The 23,395-nt window shown below is 33.7% G+C and overlaps 1 protein-coding gene and 1 long non-coding RNA gene across 2 annotated transcripts in view; one reads left to right on the forward strand and one right to left on the reverse strand.

Moving 5' to 3' along the window:
* Window positions 1-634: 634 nt before the first annotated feature.
* Window positions 635-23,395, reverse strand: part of LOC132725559 (uncharacterized) — a 30,707-nt gene continuing 7,946 nt past the window's right edge. The window contains exons 2-10 of the mRNA XM_060710695.1: window positions 20,712-20,764; window positions 20,370-20,473; window positions 18,388-18,492; window positions 16,357-16,481; window positions 9,455-9,617; window positions 5,747-5,853; window positions 4,929-5,045; window positions 3,900-4,021; window positions 635-3,462 (exon numbers count right to left, since the gene is read on the reverse strand). Of these exons, the coding sequence (XP_060566678.1) occupies window positions 635-3,462; window positions 3,900-4,021; window positions 4,929-5,045; window positions 5,747-5,853; window positions 9,455-9,617; window positions 16,357-16,481; window positions 18,388-18,492; window positions 20,370-20,473; window positions 20,712-20,745 (3,705 nt within the window). The 5' untranslated portion in view covers window positions 20,746-20,764. The remainder of the gene's footprint in view (window positions 3,463-3,899; window positions 4,022-4,928; window positions 5,046-5,746; window positions 5,854-9,454; window positions 9,618-16,356; window positions 16,482-18,387; window positions 18,493-20,369; window positions 20,474-20,711; window positions 20,765-23,395) is intronic.
* Window positions 10,208-11,938, forward strand: LOC132725565 (uncharacterized). Its single transcript, XR_009625077.1, has 3 exons — window positions 10,208-10,602; window positions 11,258-11,300; window positions 11,845-11,938. It is a non-coding gene; the product is annotated as an uncharacterized LOC132725565 (long non-coding RNA).

Genomic DNA, 23,395 nt, shown 5'->3' on the forward strand with positions numbered 1-23,395 from the left:
GTGTTAAAACACATACTTATAAGTATCATAGTTTACACAAAAATCCATCTTAGTAACATCTTAATCTTATTAACAAATATCAAACCAAAAAATGCAAAAAAAAAATAATTATAGATTACATTTTGTATCAATTTTCAAATTAGCACCTTCAAATATTTTTATAACAAAAGCCGCATATTTCCATGTAATTATCAGTATCTCCAAGGCCCTTATATCTCTTTGCAAAAAAAAAATTTCAAAAGATAGATCTCAGTTTAAAAAAAGAAGAAAAAAAAGATAAGAATTAGTTTTAGACAACAAATAATTCTATAAAAATGTTTCATATATGACATATACGTATACAATATTCAAACACTCTTATCACATAACACTGCCTAGCATTGGTAGCTCAACGATATCACTGTCCGCATCACTAAATTGAATATCAGTCTCTAACACACTTTCATCATTAACACTCGTTCAGTTCTGCGTTTAACTCACACCTAATATTCACCATAGATGTTTTATGGACATGTGAACTATTTATTGTGCTAAGTGACGTGAAAAGAGTTCTAATGACAGATCATTGGGACATGCTTCTTAGTTAACGCTGATTGTTTTTAACTCATTTATACAGTCTATTTCACAACATTGGTCACTGCGCATCATTTTTATTGGGAACACTTTTGTCAGGAAATGAAGTTTGTGACATAATTGGGTCCACACTCACTTCTTTATATTCCCCTAATGACACATTATTCTGCATGTGAGTGTTCTTGTATGCACTTGAGGACATTTTCTTCAAAGATCTTGGACTGCTTCTAAGCTTTGTAGCAGGATTGTTGGAGAACACAGAGTCCAAGCTTTCAGGCCTAGAACCTGACCGTATATGTTTTGTTAATAAAGTTTGTGGAGGATAATCTGCCACACTGTTCTGCTCATTGGAAGAATAGACCTTTGTAACAGACGTTGGAAGCTTATCACTGAGTTCATTCACTTTTTCTCCTAGAATATTCGAATAATCAAGACCTCTGCTTTGTGTCGATTTAATTGTGCCCTGAGCAGAGTTACCTCCCTTTGTAGCAGACTGAAGATTTGGACAAGTATTTTCACAGCCGAAATCGTGAGGCTTTGTGACAACATTCACTGATTCATTAATAAGCTGACGAGTTCCTTCAAGATGCCAAAGAACACTTGCATGTTGAGCTACATTGTCTTTTTGTTTGTTCACACACTTTGTAAATGTTTGACTCTCTTTTAAAGCATTATTTTTATTGTCAATTGCTGCTTGGTCAATACTTGCAAACGACTGACCTGTATCACTAAAGTTCATATAGTCAACTTTTGGCCGGTACTTTTTTAACCTTTCCAAATGATCAACACTGACAGATCGATCATTATCAGAATCTTCTTTCTGCACATTAATTTCTTTAGTACTATCAGCCTGATGACTCCTTTTCCTTAGATTTTTAGCTGGTGAATCAGATAAAGCAACTGGTTTATACATTTTCAACCTTTCCAAATTATCCTGACTGATCTTGGCTTCATCCACAGATTCATTAACTTTACGATCATAAGTGTCATTTATGAGAATCACTGATCCGAACTGTGAAGAATCTTTTACTTTAATTAAAGGTGAACCTCCATTGTAAGGCGACCCTTCCTCTTTCAAGCTTTTGTCTTTCTGTACTGCAAAATTAAAACAGTTTCCAGTTTGCAATGTAGGGGTGAGCTCATTTTCTTTTACATAATGTTCTGAAATGCTTCCAATTTCTTCTATTGAAATGTTTTTTCCCTTGTCTTTTTTATGACGAGGTCTCAAACTTTTAGCTGGCGAGTTTTTTATGTTAATCGGTGCTGAATTCTGATGCTTAAATTTTACAGATATCTTATCGTTAGCATGAACAGGAGTATCCATATGAATTTTACCCTGATCCTTAACCAATTTTGTCTTTGTTTTATCACCACCAGTCCGAACCCTCAAATTTTTGGCTGGGGAGTCCTCTCTTTTCATGTTCACCTGTGTATCGTGAATATCTACTCCTGAATCAGGTTTACTGCCAAAATCACGTTCATTTTTGACAGATTTCCCAAGTAATGCTTTTGTTTTAACATACATTTCAGTTTTTCTAGCTTCTCCTTCATCTTCTTCTTGTACCAATAAAGATCTTTTATCATTCGCATTTGACACTTTAGTTTCCATGCTTTCATTTCTTGCAACTTTTTTTACAGTACTACTCTTACCGCTGCTTTGTTTCCCTTTCTTTGCAGAAATTTTAGCAACTTCAATTTGATCAATATCAACCATAGTTCTTGTTACTCTCACATCACTTTCAATGTTGGAGAGAAGATCTATGTCATTCTTCCAGTCTACACTCCCCTTATCATCAGTCATATCTATTTCTAGACATTTCGGTTTCATTGTCACCACATTTCGACTTCTGCTTCTTCTCAATAAAACTCTTGGCGACCTTATCAACAACTGTTTTCCTTTCCATTCCATAATTACCGGCTTTTTACCTCCTTTAGTTGGTGTTCGATTTAAAGCTTGTTCTGTGTTTTCATCTTTTAAATTGTCTTTTGCTGCTGGAGGTTTTATTTTTGTCTCTGGTGTCTTGGGCTTTAACCAATTTGTCAACGTAGTCTGTCCCTTGTCATTTTCCAATGATTCCCTTTTCAATTTCCTTTTCTTATTTTTATCAATGCCGCTTACTGTTGATGTCCCAGCACATGGAGATATGCTATAACGTCCTTTAAACATTTTTTCTTCACTTTGTGTCCCTTTTTCTGACTTTGTAACAGCTAAAGACAAGCGTTTATTCATCATGTCTTTTCTCTGATCAGTTAGATTTGAAAAATCGCTTTTATCCCCATCGTTTGTCCAGCAATGTTCATTTTCTCCATTTTTCAGGTTTCTACCAGTATCCTCTAGCGTCAGAACCTTAGATGATTCACCCTGCCTTCTTTTTACTGCATCCGTTTTTCTTTTCCTTTCAGTTTTAATATTCTTATTCTTATCCCTTTTCTCTGCAATCTTCCTGTCTGACTCTAACTTTCTCCGTCGCATCACATCCCATGCATTCTCTAATTTCATCTTTTTCAATTTTGATTTCTTTAAACTTAATTGCAGATCATCATCACTGGACTCCTCGGATGATTGACTAGACATACTGCTGGACAATATCTCTGAATGTTTATCTTTTAAAGATGCTGATGTTACTGTTGCACTCGCTTTCGATAACCGCCGCGACTTCTTTGCTTGTGCCATACTGTGTCTCGCTTCACTGCCCGCATATCTTTTACCTTTCTTTGCGTTTGCAGTCGGGGACATTGGCAGACCTAACTTCTTCACTGCACTGGATGGTCCTGGATATGGACTAGCACCTTTTGAAGCCTCTGGCGATGAAGCGAGTTCAAGCTGCAGGAGTTCTAATGACTTTCTCTTGTTTGGTGGTGAATGTAACAGGTATTCTTCTTCCCGAGCTATATTACAGAAAAAATGTATAGGGTTTATTTTGTCCTATTGTTATGTAATTTGTAACCAAAATTTAATAATTTCAGCAATATTGCTGACAATAAACATTTTAGCCATATTGCTGATAATACACATTTTAGCCATATTGCTGATAATAAACATTTTAGCCATATTGCTGATTATACACATTTTAGCCATATTGCTGATATAAGCATTTTAGCCATATTGCTGATAATAAACATTTTAGCCATATTGCCCAAAAATGATACAAGCTTTTTGTTGAAAACATTCTTTTATTGTTTAGATTGTAGGTATTTGGTTTAATTTATGCAATAAGGAACAAACAATTGCTGTTAACATTTCTAATGACTATTGCTGATTTGTCTCAGGGGCTCAGAATTATACAAGAAAACGGTTACATTTACTTCTAAAATACAGCACTTACTTTTTTCATCAACATCCTTGCACCCTTTACATATATCATGCTTCCCAAGTTTCTCCAAATGGTTGCAAGCCACGTGCGCACCATGGGACCCACAAAATTCACACAGAATTATCTCCCATTTACTGAAATAAAGGAGAAATAGTGATTTAATAGTGAACCTGCTGGTGGCAACTGAATACCAATAATGTATATCCAAAATTCAAATCATTTCCTCTACCTTTTCTTTTCATATAATAGTCATTTTTATTGTGCATAATAACCTTAAAGTCTTTGAACTATTAACTAAAATAAGGCAAATAATTGTACTAAATATGTACAAACAAAGTTTTGTGCCATATAACATTACCTTTAACCAAGTTTTGTGCCATATTACAGATGGAATAAGACCAAGTTTTGTGCCATATAGCACATGACCTTTAACAAAGTTTTGTGCCATATTATACATGACATGAAATCAAGATTTGTGCCATAAAATACATGACATGAAATCAAGTTTTGTGCCATATTATACATCACATGAAATCAAGTTTTGTGCCATATAATACACAACCTTTAACAAAGTTTTGGGCCATATAACACATGACAATCAAAAAAGTTTTGTCTCATGTAATGCATGACATGAAATCAAGTTTTGTGCCATATAACACATGACCTTCAACCAAATTTTGTGCCATAAAATACATGACCTTCAACCAAATTTTGTGCCATAAAATACATGACCTTCAACCAAATTTTGTGCCATAAAATACATGACCTTCAACCAAATTTTGTGCCATAACATACATGACCTTCAACCAAATTTTGTGCCATAACATACATGACCTTCAACCAAATTTTGTGCCATAAAATACATGACCTTCAACAAAGTTTTGTGCCATATAACAAGGTATTAACCAAAGTTTTACGCCATATAATACATGACCTTAACAAAGTTTTAGGCCAACATACATTTGAGAATATCACATTATTCTTCAACTAAGTAAAAATAAATAGAGCTTAAATAAGCAGGGTAATAATTTTGATTTATACCTCCCATCTTTATCATATTTTCTTCCTTCTGCACATTTACAAACCGGAGCATCGCAATGTCCGTAACGTTCTAACAGTTCATGGAAAGCATGAGGTTCCTTTTCCCATGATGCATCCCTGTAAATGTCATTAATATGTTTATATACAGTATTAACCTAAATGTCAGCAAACATTTTAGCTTTGTCTGAATTTTTCTCTCCATTGTCAATCCCCCGACTATCTCCATTTAACTCATCCATCATATTATGCAATTGTACAGTCCAGGCAATTCACTTTGCAAACACTTACAAAATGGACACAATTTTTTCACTTTAAAACTAAAATTGTTTACACTTGCCATTAAGCACATGCACACAAAATACAGTCACTACAAAAATGAAAGGCTGTAATTCTTTTAACCAGTTTTTTACATATTCAGTTATTCAATGTATGATTATTTTTTAAGACTGACAAGTAACCTTCTAAGCCACTTTCCTCCTATTTTTCAATATTTCTGGCAAAAAGTTGTTAACTTACAGAAATGTAAAAATAAAAGAATTGGTGCCTATCCTTGGCACATTTTAATGGTATAAACAAGAGCATGCCCCATAACTATTCTCAGTGTTGGATATTTGAATCAAGGACCTTGCAGAAATGTTCTATTCATAAAATTGCTTCAAAATCCACTCTAGACTTGACCCACAATCATAACAAAGAAGTAATGTCTGAACTTATAAATGAACACCTTAAAATACGCAAGAGTATTTTAGTACTTCAGAGATTTTTATGCAAATGCTTAGAGTACCTTCCACTATAATCAGAAGGTAAGTGGTACTTACTGGTCAGGAATGTATATACCCATTGTAAGCATTTCATTCTGGAACTCATCCTTGTTGTTGCATAATGGACACTTGAAGAAATACAACCCAGCTGAAGTCGCATACCTCTGTAAAATAACAATTTTAAATTTGTAATTTTTTTAATCCAAACAATTATTAGTAAGATTGCATGGTTTTCATTTTTATCTGAGGCAACAGATATGGTAAGGGTCAAGGAGGATATTTTAATCTACAGGATAAAAATGCAACAGATTTTAACAGCATTTTAACCAATAATATTGATCCCTTATCAATAATGATAAACCTGGAATGAAAGAATTATCAAGCACAGTACACTTCAAATCCATAACTTTTTTATGTGTATGTTTAACGTCGTACCAACAAGTCATGCGGTGACTTTCGAGTATAAGTGGTAGAGGAAGATCTTTTTTTTGTTTTTGGGTTTTACATCACATCGACACAGTATAGGTCATATCGCGACGTTCCAGCTTTACTGGTGGAGGAAGACCTAAGGTGCCCTTCCGTGCATTATTTCAGGCATGAAAGGTCACCTGAGTAGAACCACCGTCGTTCCGTAAGCTAGCTGACTCACATGAAAGAATCCAAAGTCCCTGTCGGTATTCGAACCCACAGCGGTGAGGGGCAAGTGGTTTGAAGTCAACTACCTTAACCACTCGGCCATGGACGCTCCTAGAGGAAGACCTCAGGTACCCCTCAGTGCATTATTTCGGGCATAATATCAGGGGGTCGAACGTATAGCGGTGCGGTACTCCTTTAAGCGAGGTGAATTCATGCGATACGCCCTAATGGCGGACGGGAGCGAAAACGAAAGTGGGTATGAGCATGTTTTTTTCCAATTATTTAGTGTCTATTGTAATTTTTTTCAGAATAGCATTGTGCATGCTGATCAGAACTTATAATTGTGCATGATTGTCAAAATAAAATACTAAATTTTATAGAATTGAGGAAGTTATTGAGGTATTTGTTGCTGCAAATTCAAACTGTCAACCTGATATGCACATGCAAACGAATAATGTAACAGTCGTTTTAAAACGAGATATTCGATTAGTTTAAGTCCCAACATGTTTAATTTTGAAAACAAAACGATATACAAGAGTAGTTTTCCATATCTATCCGAAAATATATAAAATATTTCCAGTTTTCTTACTGTACGCCTAATATTTGGTCTGATAAACCAACTGTACGCACAAATGTTGGTATGTTTTTCTGTAGCAACTTCCTCATTACACTACAGTCTTATTCAAATTTTGATGAAATATCAAGTTTTGAGTTTGTATGTTAATCATATGAAAACCACAGTGTCAATTAAAACAACAGTGTCAATTAATGTATTATACTATGATATAGTTAATTTAAATGTTTTTTTCTCACAGAGGTTAATCATTAAAATGAGATAAGTTATGCACAGAAATTTGAAATTCTATCAAGTAATCAATAGTCACGATAATATTCGTTTTGTTTTTTCCATTTTTTTTTTTTTTTGCAATGGAACTTGAAATTTATATATAAAAAAAAACTGGTTTGATTTCCTCTATGGATTGGATGTTATATATTATATACAGAGCACATCATTGTATTTCAGTTATTCTGATGTTTATTAGCTCTGTCGCTTTGAATATATAACTATACTACTCCATAACCAGTGTTACCAAACAGCTTTGTGTATTTGCTTATGAAAGCATTCATACTTTTAGTGATTTAACCTATCTGCCAGTAGTTTTACTTTTAAAACTAGGCTTTCTCTGCAACATTTAATGTATAGCATCACCCCTCACTTTTTTGTAAATATTCATTTCCACTAGGAGTTACTCTTATTGTTAAAGCAAGTGTACCAAGAGATTTGTACTGTTACAGGCCAGCAGCACTTTTTAACAGTATAAAAATCTGGGCAAGTGTTTTTTATGTAAATAAAAGTATTATAGATTACAGTATCTGTTCGGGAAATAAAATAAATAACACACAAGCGTTTGTGAGAAACAGAAAAAAAATATCAACCCTCCTAAAAATACTGTTTCCCTCGGCTAACACCTTGGCTAACAGTATTTTCCTTGGGATGATATTTTAACTGTAACCCACAAACCCATGTGTTATTTATATACTACTCCATAAGCAGTGTGACTCAATCTAGTATTATATACTCAAAAGCTTTTTGTTTATTTGCACATGTGTCAGCATTTGTACTTGTGGTACTTTACCTATCTGGCAGTAGTTTTGTTTGTTAATCAATTTGTAATGTTTTAATTGCTCTGCAACATTTACAACTGTGTATTTGCACATGTGAGCATCAGCTGCTCCTAAGAAAGACACTGAGCTGTTTGGTGTCCAATGACTGACTGAATTTTGAAATTGTAGTTTTTTGTTTTTTCCTGACAGGCCACAATTATGTATACTACAAAAAATAGCCTGTTCTAAGCAACATTTTAGAAAAGAATTTTACCACCTAAAGATTTTTACCACCTGGTTCTCAGTCTCTATCTCTAGAACAGCAGTGAAATGTACTTTCACTGTATTTTATAGGTTGTTTCAAATGTTCAATTCTATTTATAATATGAAAAAATATCAGTTTGACAGCAGCATGTACAAACGATCTTAGAACCTCATGAAGTAAAACAGCCCTTATATAACATACATGTATTAACTGCTATTTTTCTGAAATGTTCTGCTTTGAAAGTGAGTTAATTTATACAAGATTTCTTAATAGGTTTCTAAAATTCATTCTTACATATTTTGGTCAAATTCCTTCTCATATAGATGGTTATACAAAACTTTAATTTCAAGTAAATCTTTAAGGAAAGAAGAAGATTTCAGAATTCCGGATACGGGCAAATATATGGTAGACATCTTAGTATAATCATAGGAAAACATGTACAGCAGATGTGATAATGAAAAATATCGAACCTTTAACAGCGTACAGTTATTTTATCGCACCAAAATCCAGCGTACACATAAATATTTTGACCAGTAAGCGTCTATGTATATCGGAGCACAAAAGTACTTGCTATGCAACTCAATTATGATTACTCTTATAGAATAAAGAAGAAAAAGAAATTAACTATATTAATATAAGCTTGCATTAAGCGATTTTATTCACCGACCCAAAATTAGTTGCCGTCAGTTTACCTTCAATAACTTTTTTAGTTATGAATTTAGGCCTCTGTAATTTTGATGAAATGTGTGTCGGTCCTATCTTCACATCCTCAATACAAAATATGCAATTGTAATCGAAGATTTATGAAATACTTAAAAAAAAAACACTCACTCTGACGTGTGTTTACACGGGTAAATCCGCCATTAGGGCGTATCGCATGAAATCACCTCGCTTAAAGGAGTATCGCACCGCTATACGTTCGACCCCCTGAATATAGCCATCTCAGTCCAGAGGCTAATATAATAGATGCTATTCTGCAAGTTGTTACTATGTGATTTTTTTCATATTTTATTGAATATATTAATTAATTTAGTTTTCTGTTAATCAATTATTCAGTGTTAGAAAAGGATCTATTGTATTTCTATAAATCTATTCTTGTTTGACAAAACACTATAAAAGAGTCCATGTTAGTATCAACATTCAAATTTTCATTCATAAAATAAACAGAAAAAAACCTGATATATTATTTCAGACGTCAAGGGGAACCCGAGTGGAACCACCAACATTCTGTAAACTAGCTGGACATCATGCTGTCTTACCTGAACACAATCCCTATGATACCAGTACTTGCTACAACAGGGAGCTCGTATTGTATCATTACTTGGCTTTGCAGTGACTGTATTCATGCATATAGAGCAGACAATATTCGGGTCATCATCGGAGGGTACATCCTGTTGGTTTCTATGAGCTGGACAAAATGAGCTGAAACGATAAGCAAGATTACATTTCTCAAATGCGGGGCACTGATTAAAGTACAAACTTGAAATGTGCCAAAAGGACACTGATGCCCTCTATCCAAAATTTCACTGAATTATCAGTCTATCAATGGCAGGACAGTGTATCAGTAGGCCTGACAATGGCAAACAGGGCATTTTTTGTCAAAATTGTGAAGGGGCCTGGGTCTGTTCATTTTGTGAAAAAAAGCGCGATGCGTCATGAAATTGTGAAAAACCTGTAAATTGAAAACAGTAATTGCATTTTTTCAGACTTGAATTGACTTCTATTTTGTTTGATTGACATGCTTTTTCAAAGTTTAATGTGTCTTTCTTTTGCATGTTTGAAAATTTCAATGATTTGATTATAGTCCTGTTCAGAGACTGAGAGTATGTATCCTTTCTACACCTTTTTATCCTATTTTATCACCATGATCTGATTCGGTCATTTGTTCCGATAGTGGCGATCCCGTTTCATGGGACGGAGGTACAGGACAAGGTTTCTCAACTGCTCTTACCATTATTTTACCATGATCGGATTCGATCATTTGTATCATGGCGGTCGAAGGTACAGGACATGATTCTGTAATAACCGAATCTGGTGGTAGCACTTCTGCCCGGTTGTCTAGTTTTTGTTTTTTATGCCGAAATTTTGTTCTTGCGTTTTCTGTTTTGCATTTTATTTCCCATTTCGTGACATATTCAGGGTTTTCATTAAGAGGCGGCCGGCGGCCAAATTGGCCGCCTAGAACACGTTTTGGGCCGGCTAGAAATCCCGTAGATACCATAAATGAATACTTGGAAACTGCTTTGGGGGCTCGAAAATTTACGATTCGCTCCTTTCGGTAATTTTATGCATTTCCGCTAATTGCGGTTCACTTCCTTGGCGGCACGTAAACATCCAATATGGCGACCAAAAAACGAAAAATAGATCGCAAAATCGACGATTTTTTTTAATTTTCAACCAAAATCAAGTAAGTTTTCTAAAGAATTATATCGATTTGTTTTTCATGTTAAAATATCTTTCGCAGTTTCAATTGTTTACCGTTGACAAATGTTTATTCTTTAGTAAAATTACATTTCGTAAAGCGTTAACTCGGCCCTGTATAAACTCGGCCCTCTAATAACAACATATCAATAATACGACGGATCCTTGTATAAAATTACAAACAAAATTATTCCCTTAAAATTTAAGTGAAGGCAACAAATATTATCATAGCATTTACCATTATCTTTATCTTAAATTGCAAGTATAATGAACCTACATCAGCAAATGTCACAAGTTTAGTTTCTTAAAATATCTCAACTGCCCATTTCAACGGAATGAATAAAAGTTAATTATAGCTGGCTAAGTCGTATTATTTTAAAAAATATTTTTCATTTTGGGTATTTCGTGCTGCCACAAGAAAAAAATTGTAAAAACCTATCTGAAATAAACAAAACGTACGTTCAGCCTTTCTGTGCCAATTCACATACTTTCATCAATAACTCAAGGCTGTGTTAGTTTGAGGGCCCAGTTGACATATTTTTTTTTGTATTTTGTATATGTTGAATTTTATTTATAAAAAAATGTTTAAACAGTTTTTTTGTTCACAATTGTTGTTAACTTTATATATTTCCATGTTACAGTTCAATCTCAACACGCATTTATATGATAGCTGGATTAAAAAGGGTGGAGTCAAAGTAGTGTAATTTTCCCTGCCGTTATAAAGTTTATTAGAGGATTATGAAAGTATACATTAACAGAACAAACATTTTACATGCAAGGCGCCTTGTGAATAAAGCATTGAATCAAACATAAATGATTGGTCATTGTATAGTCATGATATTTCAGAAATAAAAAAAACAATCCGATTCATTCTGGTAGAAGTTTTGGCAACCAAAGTAGTGACAAACTGTGAATAAGATAAGAAAATGACTTAGTATTCCTGGGTGATAAACTGCATTAAACATTTTTAGACTGTGTAATTCTAACATTAATATAAAAAAATTAAAGTCTTGTCCGTCTGCTTGCAAAAAAAAAATACCCAAACTGATTATTTTCTGCACTTGTTATATCAATTTAACATAGTCATTATACTAAATGTAAGTATATATGCTATAATATTTAAAAAAAAAAAAACTTTAAAAACTGCATACAGTTTGAATGAAATATGACAAACTGAACAAATACAAAAATTCAACACAAAGTTTATTGTTTCAAAATATATTTTTAGATTCCACTCAAGATGTTCCGCCTAGCAACCAGCTGCACTCCCAGTCAGGAAAAAGTTACAGTCCAGCCCTCTGTTGGTGATATGGCCCAAAGAAAACCTTGCAGGTATCAACTGACCAAACTGAAGCTAACTCAGGGATTTCAACCACCATTTGCTTCAGTAAAGGTACTGGTATTTTAAAACATCAATAAACTGAATTTATGGTGTCCAGCATAAAAATTTAGGTAAAAAATTCTGAAAGTCTTTTCTTGCATATCAGACTGGCGTTTCCGTTAGTTTTACCCATGCCGGAAATTTCATCTGGCATGGGGGGTTCCAGATGAGTCGCGTGCTGTACAATGGCACGATAAAGATGACGTCATTTTACCGTTATGAATGATTTTTGTAATTCATACACTGTTGAATGAAAGTAGTTACGGTTGAAATGATATAAATTTCATTGAAAATGAAGATAAAGAATTTAAAATATAATGGAATATGGTAGAATATGCAAAAAAAATATCTGACATATGTTTGCGGTTCGGATTGGAATATCCGTCCCCTCGGTCACCCGCCCATGGGCGGGTCACCTCGGGACGGATATTCCGATCCGAACCGCAAAATATGACAGATATTATTAGTCTATCTGCTTGCAAAATAATACCAAACAAATTATTTCTGCACTTGTTATACCAAAAACACATAGTCATTATACTAAATGTTAAGCTTATAATGCTATAGTATTAAAAATCTTTAAAAAATGCCCGACATTTGAAAGAAATTTTGACAAACTGAACAAAAACAAAAATTAACAAAAAGTTTCCCTTGTTTTTAAAAAAAATAATTTTTTTGATTCCACTCAAAGATGGTTTCCCCCCTAAAACAACCACTGCCAAAAAACCCAAATCAGCCCAAAAATTACAGTTTAAAATTTGTCAAGAAGTCTGCCCGGTTATGATGTCGACCCTTTGAATTGATGAAATTTTTTCCCATGAAAAATTTTAAATTTATGTTTCAAATAAAAGAAATTTTAAAAGATGTGTTGACTATGAAAAATGATGATGTTTTGTTTTTATTTAAATTGATGATGTCTTGCTGTGAAATTTGATAATGTTTTACTATGAAATTTGATGATTTTTGACTATGAAATTTGATGATGTATTACTATGAAATTTGATTAAGTTTGACTATGAAAATTGATGATGTTTTGTTAAATTGATAATGTTTTCCTATGAAATTTGATGAAGTTTGGCTATGAAATTGGATATGTTTTACTATGAAAAATGATGATGTTTTGCTTTGAAAATTGATGATGTTTAACTATGTGAAAGTTGTAGTGATGAAGTTTTGCTATGAAAATTGATGATACTTTGCTTTAAAGATTTATGATAAAAAATTATGATGCATACTATTTGAAGTGATGATGCTTTACTATTTGAAGTGATGATGTTTGACTATGAAATTTGATGATATTTAACAATATGAAGTTTGAAATGATGCTGCTTGACTTTGAATAATGTTAAAATGTGATCATGTGAGAGTATGTAAAATGATGATTGTTGGCTATGAAAAGTGTTTATGTTTGGCTTTGAAAATTGATGATGTTGATTATAAATAATGATGATCAAGTATATCTTGGCTTGTTGTTTATTAACTTTCTACAGTTATAATTTGCAAATAGGTGTGACGGTTTAGCTCAAATGAAAAACATTATTGTTAAAAGCTGTGTATAGTGAGTGACACAACTAACAATTATGAAGTGCATATTTCAGTGCACCTGTTTTAAGCTTTTCCAGAAGTTTCCATAGTGTTTTTTTCAAAAAATGATGCTAAACCAGAGTGGCTAAAGTAGCCCTGAAAGTGCTCAGAATGCAGGATTTTGCTTCCTGGATTTCAAAATTTTCCGGACCCCCCTATCAGGCCTCCTTCAATCACATTCTGGCCTCTTACACAAAATCTTAATGAAAACCCTGATATTGAAACCGGAAATGTCACGCAATGAACGCTTGATTATATTTTCTGACTAGTCTAAAATCTGCTTTGAGCCGGTATTTTCAACCCGGTAAACATGCGCAAATACATTTAACTCGATTAAAACGTGTTTGCAATTGGCAAAAATCAAGTGTTACCGAAAGTAAACAATGAATTGAGAAGGAGTACAGATTCGAAGTCGAAGTCCTGATATTTTGTGAAATCTCTTTTGAGATTGTGAATTTTTTCCCGCCGCATTGTGAAAAAAAGTGCAATTTCGAATTGTGAAGGGGCCGAACATCGGCCCCTGTTATAGAAGGAAAAAATGCCATGGCAAATGTATATGCCTCTTGCCTCCCCTAAGTAGTAGGGCATAATTAAGTTAAACATCATTAAAATGAAACAAACATTTACTGTTTTTGTGGTGGTTTTTTTCGCCATTGGCTTATATATGGTGGAAGCACCAGCTGTGAAATGTGTGCTCATTTGGCTAGATTTATAATAAAGTGCTATAGTTCTGGTATCTAAGAGTTTCCATTGAATATATGTTAAGCTTATACAAAGTTACAGAAGCAATCAATTGAAAACTTTTGCAAAACAATTCATATCTAAAAGGCATCTTTCTTTGCTATTTATTGCTTGTAGATAGATTTTCAATTTCGCTAATAATAAAACGTACACATGTAGCCTCAATTGATTAGTTTCCCTTTTATAATCAATGCATATCGTTCTCAGCACATAAACCAGACGCAAAAGTGCCGTCTTTGATTTTGGGACCAACTTACTGTTTGTCTCTTCCAAATGTTGACAGACAGTTGTCTCCGAATTTTTGACACTGCTGTGTTGAAGACCATCGATAATTTCTATTTATTAAGTTCTGTTTATATTGAACTAGAAATGTGTCATCATGCCACGGATGCCCCCGCATGCAGCCAAAATATCAGATGGTGCATTAATTATTTTTTTCATTTTAAGTTCAAAGCCCTTAAAACTTTTCAATGTTAACACAAACCATTTCCATACAATGTTCAAGGCACTGAAATTATTCAGTCTTAACCTTTTAGAAATAGCATATTGCCTATTTGTAGCCAAAATAATGGCTAAAAGAATGAGTGCTGAAACTGAAAGTTCAAAATTTTTCCAACATTCAGGAAAGATAAGTTTGTCTAAAATCATTGAACCATGACCAAATCCAAAATTAAACTGCTTATTCCTAAGATGTATCTATATTATTGAAAGTGAAAGGGACATAACTCTGCCAAAAAATCATCAAACCATGACCAAATTCCAACTTGACCTGCCCATTCCTTTGACATATCCATATGTCAAATTAAAGTTGAATATGTAACACTGTTGGGTAGATAATGAACAGAAACTGTAAATTTCATATTATTTTCAAAGTGAAAGGGGCATTACTCTGCCAAAAATCATTGAACCATGACCAAATTCGAACTTGGCCTGGGCATTCCAAAAACATATCCATATGTCAAATTTGAGTTGAATGTGTTGTACCGTTGGGGAGATAATAAACGGAAACTGAAAATTTCATATTACTTTCAAAGTGAAAGGGGCATAACTCTGCCAAAAATCATTGAACCATGACCAAATTTGAACTTGACCTGCGCATTCCTTTGACGCATCCATATGTCACGTTTGAGTTGAATGTGTTGTACCTTGAGGGAGATAATGAACGGAAACTGAAAATTTCATAATATTTTCAAAGTAAAAGGGGCATAACTCTGCCAAAAATCATCGAACCATGACCAAATTCGAACTTGACCTGTATTTTCTCATGACATATCCATATATCAAGTTTGAGTTGAATGTGTTGTACCGTTGGGGAGATAATGAACGGAAACTGAAAATTTCATATTATTTTCAAAGTAAAAGGGGCATAACTCTGCCAAAAATCATCGAACCATAACCAAATTCGAACTTGACCTGTATTTTCTCATGACATATCCATATGTTAAGTTTGAGTTGAATGTGTCGTACCGTTGGGGAGATAATTGAACGGAAACTGAAATTTCATATTATTTTCAAAGTAAAAGGGGCATAACTCTGCCAAAAATCATCGAACTATGACCAAATTCGAACTTGACCTGTATTTTCTCATGACATATCCATATGTCAAATTTGAGTTGAATGTGTCCAACCGTTCTTAAGATAATGAACGGAAACTGATGATGACGGAATGACAGGACGGAAGGACGGAACAGGGTAACACTATATGCCCCGGCCATTACATGGCGGGGGCATAATAATAGTAAATAATAAGTTAATTATATTAACAAGAGCCTTCATTTGACAAGAGACTGTCGAAGACCTAGGACAGTCCTTAATTTGATCCAGTAACAGGAGCATAACAAGATGAGCTAAATTTGCTACAGCTGCCAAATGCACATATTCGATTATCATACAGTTATGTATGCATCAACAATTCTGTCATTGAAGACTCCACCCATCTGAATTGAGACTTAGTGAAATTAGGAAATACTGCTAACATTACTCGATATTAATATTTCATTTCATAAAAAGACAAACATGTAGTGAGAATCATACCTAAATGTACCAAAATACTGATGCAGGGTGTTATTATCTCTTCCACATCCTAGATGAAACATCTTTTTACAGTTGCGTAAAACACAACCAATGGTGGCTCCAACCTTTTTGCAATAACTGCATTTCTACAAAATATAAAGTCATATACAGTCAAACGTGTATTAAGCGACCAGGCAAGGGAAACACCAAAAACGGTCGCTTAATGAAATGGTCTCTTAAGACAGTCAGCATGATATAAAAGTCAAAATTTATAAATGACATCTTTTTTATTCGATAGGATTGTTTTTCAACTTCATTTTTATATAAATATTGAATAATAAGTACGCTCCGATAATCTAAACGGATGCAAATGTAAAAATAACCTTCTGATATTTATTGACAAAATCAGTTTTGATCCATTACGTACATGTTTGACATTTTTTCCAGAATTTTTAACTTCTCCATTGTTTTTCCTTGTCTCCAACACGAAAACCCTATTAGTGAAGATGTTTTCTGTTGTGCATTTTTTCATTTGAAATAAACAAACTACATCTATTTGTTACGATTAATTTAATGGCTGATCAAGTTCAAGGCCAATTCAATGCAGTCTAAATGTCAACAAGTGAAGCGTATACACCATCTCAGTATGGGCGGAGCTTTGCATTGTTTATCCGATATTATTGGATAATACACGTCACGCGTATACTTAACTTCATTTGCATACGCTAAAACGGTATGGGAAATAGAGTTTTTCACACGTTTATTGTTGTGTTTTGATTACATAACGAGGTGGCGTTCTCTAAAAACACAATTACTTGACAGGTAAAAGTGGTCGTTTAATGAAAAGATTGATGTCAATTAGGTGACTAATTAGCGGTCGCTGGTCGCGTTGAGGAAAAGTCGCTTAATACATTAAAGATATAGAGAGAAAATGATCGGGGGGAATTTAAAGTGGTCGTTTAAGACAAAAGTCGCTTAATACACGTGGTCGCATGGGCAAGTTAGACTGTAATATGTTATTATGATAATAGTATGTTCTTATAAATGTGCCAACTGCAATAAAGCTTTAATGTTGCTTTCCTTTTTTCCAAACAAAGCAGTATTTAGATTATAAGAGAAAGAGAACAAATTTAGTACAATAAGAAATTTTGATCTATGTTATTCTTTTGAACATAGCAATTTATTTGAAATACCATATATTCCCTAGTTAACACCATGTGGCATTAAATTTTCCAAAAGGGGAGGGGATGGGGGAAGGGGCATTATATAAATATATATATTATAGTTAGTGATTATTCTAAGTTTTGCGAAATTGACTCTAAAGATAAAGGACCATAATTATGGGGTTCTAAAACCATGGATTTTTTTCACTCATAAGAGAATTGTTACATTGTCCGTGGAAAGGGGAAATTACATCATCGAGGGGAAATAGGGAGAAATCAAGAAACAGAGACAACAGCTCATTCTATTTTAAATTTAGACACAACAACATCTTTGTATCATATCATCATTTCAAACTACAAAAAATACTGATCCACTTAAGATCTTTCTTTACTTGTGGCATTTTTTTCAGAAATAGTAGGAAATATATATACTTCCTGAAGAGGGGTATAAGTGCAAACTTTTGGCTGCAATTTGCTGATCATCTAAATGCAAAGCAACATGTTATAAACATTAGACCGAAGTTCCATGAACAATCTGACCTTCAAATGAGATCTAGATGATGCTGCATAGCTGTTGCAAATTGTCTTAAATTGGTTAAAAAAGGACCCAATTTACATGAAAATTCTGTTTACAGAATATAAGAGACATGAAAAAGGCAGATAGATGGACAGAAATACCACGGTGATTTCTTTAATTTAAAATTTCCCAGCAGGGTCTATTTTAAAGAAAATTACAACAAACCTAAAATGCTCTTCATACTCAACACTTTATTCATGTTTTAAAAGGAATATTAATTACTTATACTAACGTAAAATATAACATGCATTTACAATGTTTTGGCTAATTATTAACAAATTACACTACAATTAAAATTAATATAAAACATACCAGTCTAGCACCACGTTTTACTTCTTTCATGATATCATTTGGAAGAAAGCCCAGAATTCCCTGCTTCTCTGATTTCCCATTCTGACTAAGTCCGCTAGAAAACAGCTGAAATATATTTGACACTAAAAATCCACATTATAAAGATGATGAATGTTTACATTCCGCATTAAAAAAATTTCACAAATATTAAATTATTTTTCAACTTGGTGTTTAAAGGGAAGTCACTTTAACCATATATATGTTACAGAGGACAATCACATTGCAGATTCTTGAAATGGGAAATAGGTTAACAATCAAGATGCAAGACATGTGGCAACACAACATTGAATGAATAAAAGTAAATTTCAATGAAAACATCTGGTAAGATGTGAGAGATGAGGGCAAGTTTTAGTCAAAATAATGTTTCATGTGTGGTATATTTATGTATATATTATATTAAGATTGAAACTTTCAGCTGGAAATTAGGCAAAAACACCACATTATTTTTGCAAAAAGGAAAGAAACACCACATTATTTTTGCAAAAAGGAAAGAAATAAACTTGATGTAAAATAAATTTTCGGGGAAAAATACACAATTTCAAGAACTTTCCTGAGGGGAAGCAGCCATTGATTAAACAGCCACTACTTTACAAGAAATGTATATAAAAACAGCTGAGGATAAAGATGGGTAAATCATGATCTTGTTGTCAACGTGTCTTTACCTCAGCTTCAAACCCTACTATTTAACTAACCCCTTTATATTTTAACTAAACAGGCAAGACTAAAGACAGATTCAGTAAGATTTAGTAAATTCTCCCATAAATTAATGTACTACTGAACCTTTTACCTCATAAAGGATAGTTTAGATGGCATTTCACTCCCCACCCCCTTTCAGAAGCCTAATATAGTGAAAAAATACCCTATTTAGGCCCCACTGTTTTTCATTTGGGAAATGTTGTTAAAAAAAGTGAACACTTTTCTGGCACCACCCCCCTATCAAAAAGGTAAAACAAGGGGTTGCCGGAACGGGAATTTGCCACCTTCTGTTTCCGGGTTTGAAGGCGGTGGTAGCCCCCATCATCTCCAAGAAATTTTTGAACAAGTGACAGGCTAAAAATGATCTAAGGCAGACCTTAAGGTAACATGTAACCAACGCTGAAAAGCCTTTTATGCACTCTCAATCCATTGAAAAGTTGCAGCACTTTGAAATCATTTTTAATGGAAATAGTGATTTTTTGGCAATTTTGAGATGTCCCCCCATTGCCATGGTAACAAGAAATGTAAGATTGAGCATGCTGTTACAAAGGCTATTGTCCAGTCAACATTTGTGCAAGTTTCATCAGTATTGGAACCTTTTTTCATAGTTTCATCGCAGTTTGTACTTGTATCAGGAGGCTTTTCAATGAAAATGGTCATTTTTCACTATATGCTCATGCAGTAAAAGGTTTACTTGAGAGTTATTGTTCATTGAAATATATTTTCTTAGTATCTATAAATTGTGTTGCTTTAAATTTAATGTTGCCTTTTGTGAATTCAATTTGGTAATACAAAATATTGCATAAAAATATCAATTATAATATTTCTATCCTAAAGGAGGTATCCCATACTACACAATCTATTCTTAAATAAGGAACAAGGGTTGGAGATCTTGTCAAAAGTTAGTATGGACCGATAAGATTATACATATATATTGATTATATATAACATAACTAGGGCAAAGTTATCTATCTTATCCCAATACTTTGTTTAAAAAGCTGGTTTAAACTGAACGTTAATTTCTAATACAATAGTGAAAAATTTTGCTTCTGGATGAAGTTATGATAACATGACACTGTCTATACTTATTATTATAAACCATACTCATGCATGTAGGTTAAAAAACATCTTAATGTACATAAACATTAATCAGAAATCTGCAGGCGGACAGGACAGCCCTTAATATATTTTATACAAGTAATAGTCAAACTTTTAAAAGTCCTGAAAAACATATGTCTCCACCATACCATGCAGAAATAATGAGCTGTGACGCCAGCTTTAGAAATCAGTTTTCCATATGTTTCTTCAGATATGTTGCCTTGCTCGCAAAATACACACACACGTTCCTTGCCTGAAATATATGATACTATGTTTTTGTACTGTGTTTTCCTATTGTGTTTTAGAGTTTAAAATGTTGCATATCTTCTCTGGGTGTACTCAAAAGATATTTAATTTACATTTTAAAGGAGACTGGTAGTAACGGTATAGGCTAGCAATTATCAGTATTTTCAAAATTAAAATTTGAACCTGATAAACTATTTAGTGCTGAATCTTGTTAATCTTTACCTACAGACTATTGTTTAATTTACCTTTAGGCTTTGGAGATTTTGATGGTGTACTCATCTTAAAGAAATAGCCTCACCTGAAAGAACAAAAAAAAATATTAAAACTACAGAAAAGGATGACATTCCAAAACAGCCTGTTAAAAAGAATAGGAATGTAGAAAAAGATCTTTCCAAATGCCTGGACTAAATGAATTTACCTGTATAATTCCCAGATAATAAGAGAAAGTTCAGGACAAGTTCACCAGGAGGTGGTTGCAGGTCAGTACATGTAAAATGATGTATAATTGTATTTACAATAAAAAAATCTGTGTACTGTTTATTGTTAGGCCTAAAAAAAACAAGAACCGGTTGAACCGGGTGATGCTCCCCGAGAAGGTTCTGGACACAGGAAAGTATAAAAAAAATGAACAAAGGGCAATAACTCCAAAATTAGACCAGGCTTTGTTTAGGTTCTTGAAGCGTTGCAGTTCTATCCAATTACATCTAGCTACCTACAAAGTTTCATGTTGATATCTCTAATAGTTTTAAAGTAATGTCCAGGACAAAAGTCAAAAAGTAAAAATAAACAAAGGGCAATTACTTCAAAATAAGGCAAGGCAGAGTAATGATTCTTAAGCACTGCACTTCCACCCAATGAGACCTATCTATCTACAAAGTTTCATGTTAATATCTCTTATAATTTTAGAGTAATGTCCCAGACAAAGTTCAAAGTGTCAAAATGAACAAAGGGCAATAACTCCAAAAGTAGGCAAGACATTTTTACAGTTCTTGTGCACTGCAAACTTACTCAATGAGATCTATCTACCTACAAAGTTTCATGTTGATATCTCTTATACATTAAGAAATATGTCCCGGACAAAGTTCAAAGTGTAAAAATAAACAAAGGGGATAATTCAAAAATTAGGCAAGGCAGAGTTAAGGTTCTTGTTCACTGCACACCTACTCAATGAGATCTATCTACCTACAAAGTTTCATGTTGATACCTCTTATACTTTTAGAGTTATGTCCCGGACAAAGTTCAAAGTGTAAAATAAACAAAGGGGGATAATTCAAAAATTAGACAAGGCAGAGTTACGGTTCTTGTGCACTGCACACCTACTCAATGAGATCTATCTACCTACAAAGTTTCATGTTGATACCTCTTATACTTTAGAGTTATGTCCCGGACAAATTTCAAAGTGTAAAATAAACAAAGGGGGATAATTCAAAAAATTAGGCAAGGCAGAGTTACGGTTCTTGTGCACTGCACACCTACTCAATGAGATCTATCTACCTACAAAGTTTCATGTTGATATCTCTTATACTTTTAGAGTTATGTCCCGGACAAAGTTCAAAGTGTAAAATAAACAAAGGGGGATAATTAAAAAAATAGGCAAGGCAGAGTTACGGTTCTTGTGCACTGCACTTCTACTCAATGAGATCTATCTACCTACAAAGTTTCATGTTAATACCTCTTATACTTTTAGAGTTATGTCCCGGACAAATTTCAAAGTGTAAAATAAACAAAGGGGGTAATTCAAAAATTAGGCAAGGCAGAGTTACGGTTCTTGTGCACTGCACTTCTACTCAATGAGATCTATCTACCTACAAAGTTTCATGTTGATACCTCTTATACTTTTAGAGTAATGTCCCGGACAAAGTTCAAAGTGTAAAATAAACAAAGGGGAATAATTCAAAAATTAGGCAAGGCAGAGTTACGGTTCTTGTGCACTGCACTTCTACTCAATGAGATCTATCTACCTACAAAGTTTCATGTTGATACCTCTTATACTTTTAGAGTTATGTCCCGGACAAAGTTCAAAGTGTAAAAATAAACAAAGGGGAATAATTCAAAAATTAGGCAAGGCAGAGTTACGGTTCTTGTGCACTGCACACCTACTTAATGAGATCTATCTACCTACAAAGTTTCATGTTGATACCTCTTGTTGTTTCAAAGTTATGTCCCGGACAAGAAAAGGGGACGGACGGACGGACGGACGGAAAGACGGACGGACGGCCGGACGGACAAGGCGGCGACTATATGCTCCCCCGAAATTTTTTCGGGGAGCATAAAAACTGTTTTGTTAGGGTAACATGCTCTCAAGGAATAGGTAGGGTAGGTCGGATTTTTTTTTTTTTTTTTTTATTATTCACCAGTATATTGAAATGAAGATATGGAAATTTCTGACATCCCTCCCGGGTGGCACAAATACATCCCTTCTATGTTTTCAAAAGACATTTCAGGTGTAACAATCTTAAACTCTCGGTGTTCTTCTGGTGAAGATCACACGCCGTTTTACAAATATTGACGATGTGATCCACCATTTTGTAACTAAGAGCGGCGATAAAACCTGTACCGTACCCAGGGCTCATCCTGGGGGGAATTTTAGGGAGAAGTGACTTCCTCGTGAAAAATCGGCAGAAGGGAAACATCCCAATGCGTATGCATTAACATGCATGGCTATACATCCTTTAACTAGAATAGAAACACAATCTATTTATCAGCTATTTATAAGCTTTCTCTAAATATTTGTTTATATATTTTCATGTAGATTTATTGATAATAATGTGTAAGAAAAAATATGATGAATAAATTAACTTTATATTTTTACTTTCCTCACTTTTAACAGTAGATAAAGTTACATTGGATAATGATTAATAAAAACTGTCTATTATCCTGTTCTGTTTACAGAAATTTCTTTTAAGACCTTCTATGTTGTAATGTCACA

This window comes from Ruditapes philippinarum, unplaced genomic scaffold, assembly GCF_026571515.1.
Source record: "Ruditapes philippinarum isolate M1 unplaced genomic scaffold, ASM2657151v2 ctg4328_1_1_1_1, whole genome shotgun sequence".
NCBI lineage: Eukaryota > Metazoa > Mollusca > Bivalvia > Venerida > Veneridae > Ruditapes > Ruditapes philippinarum.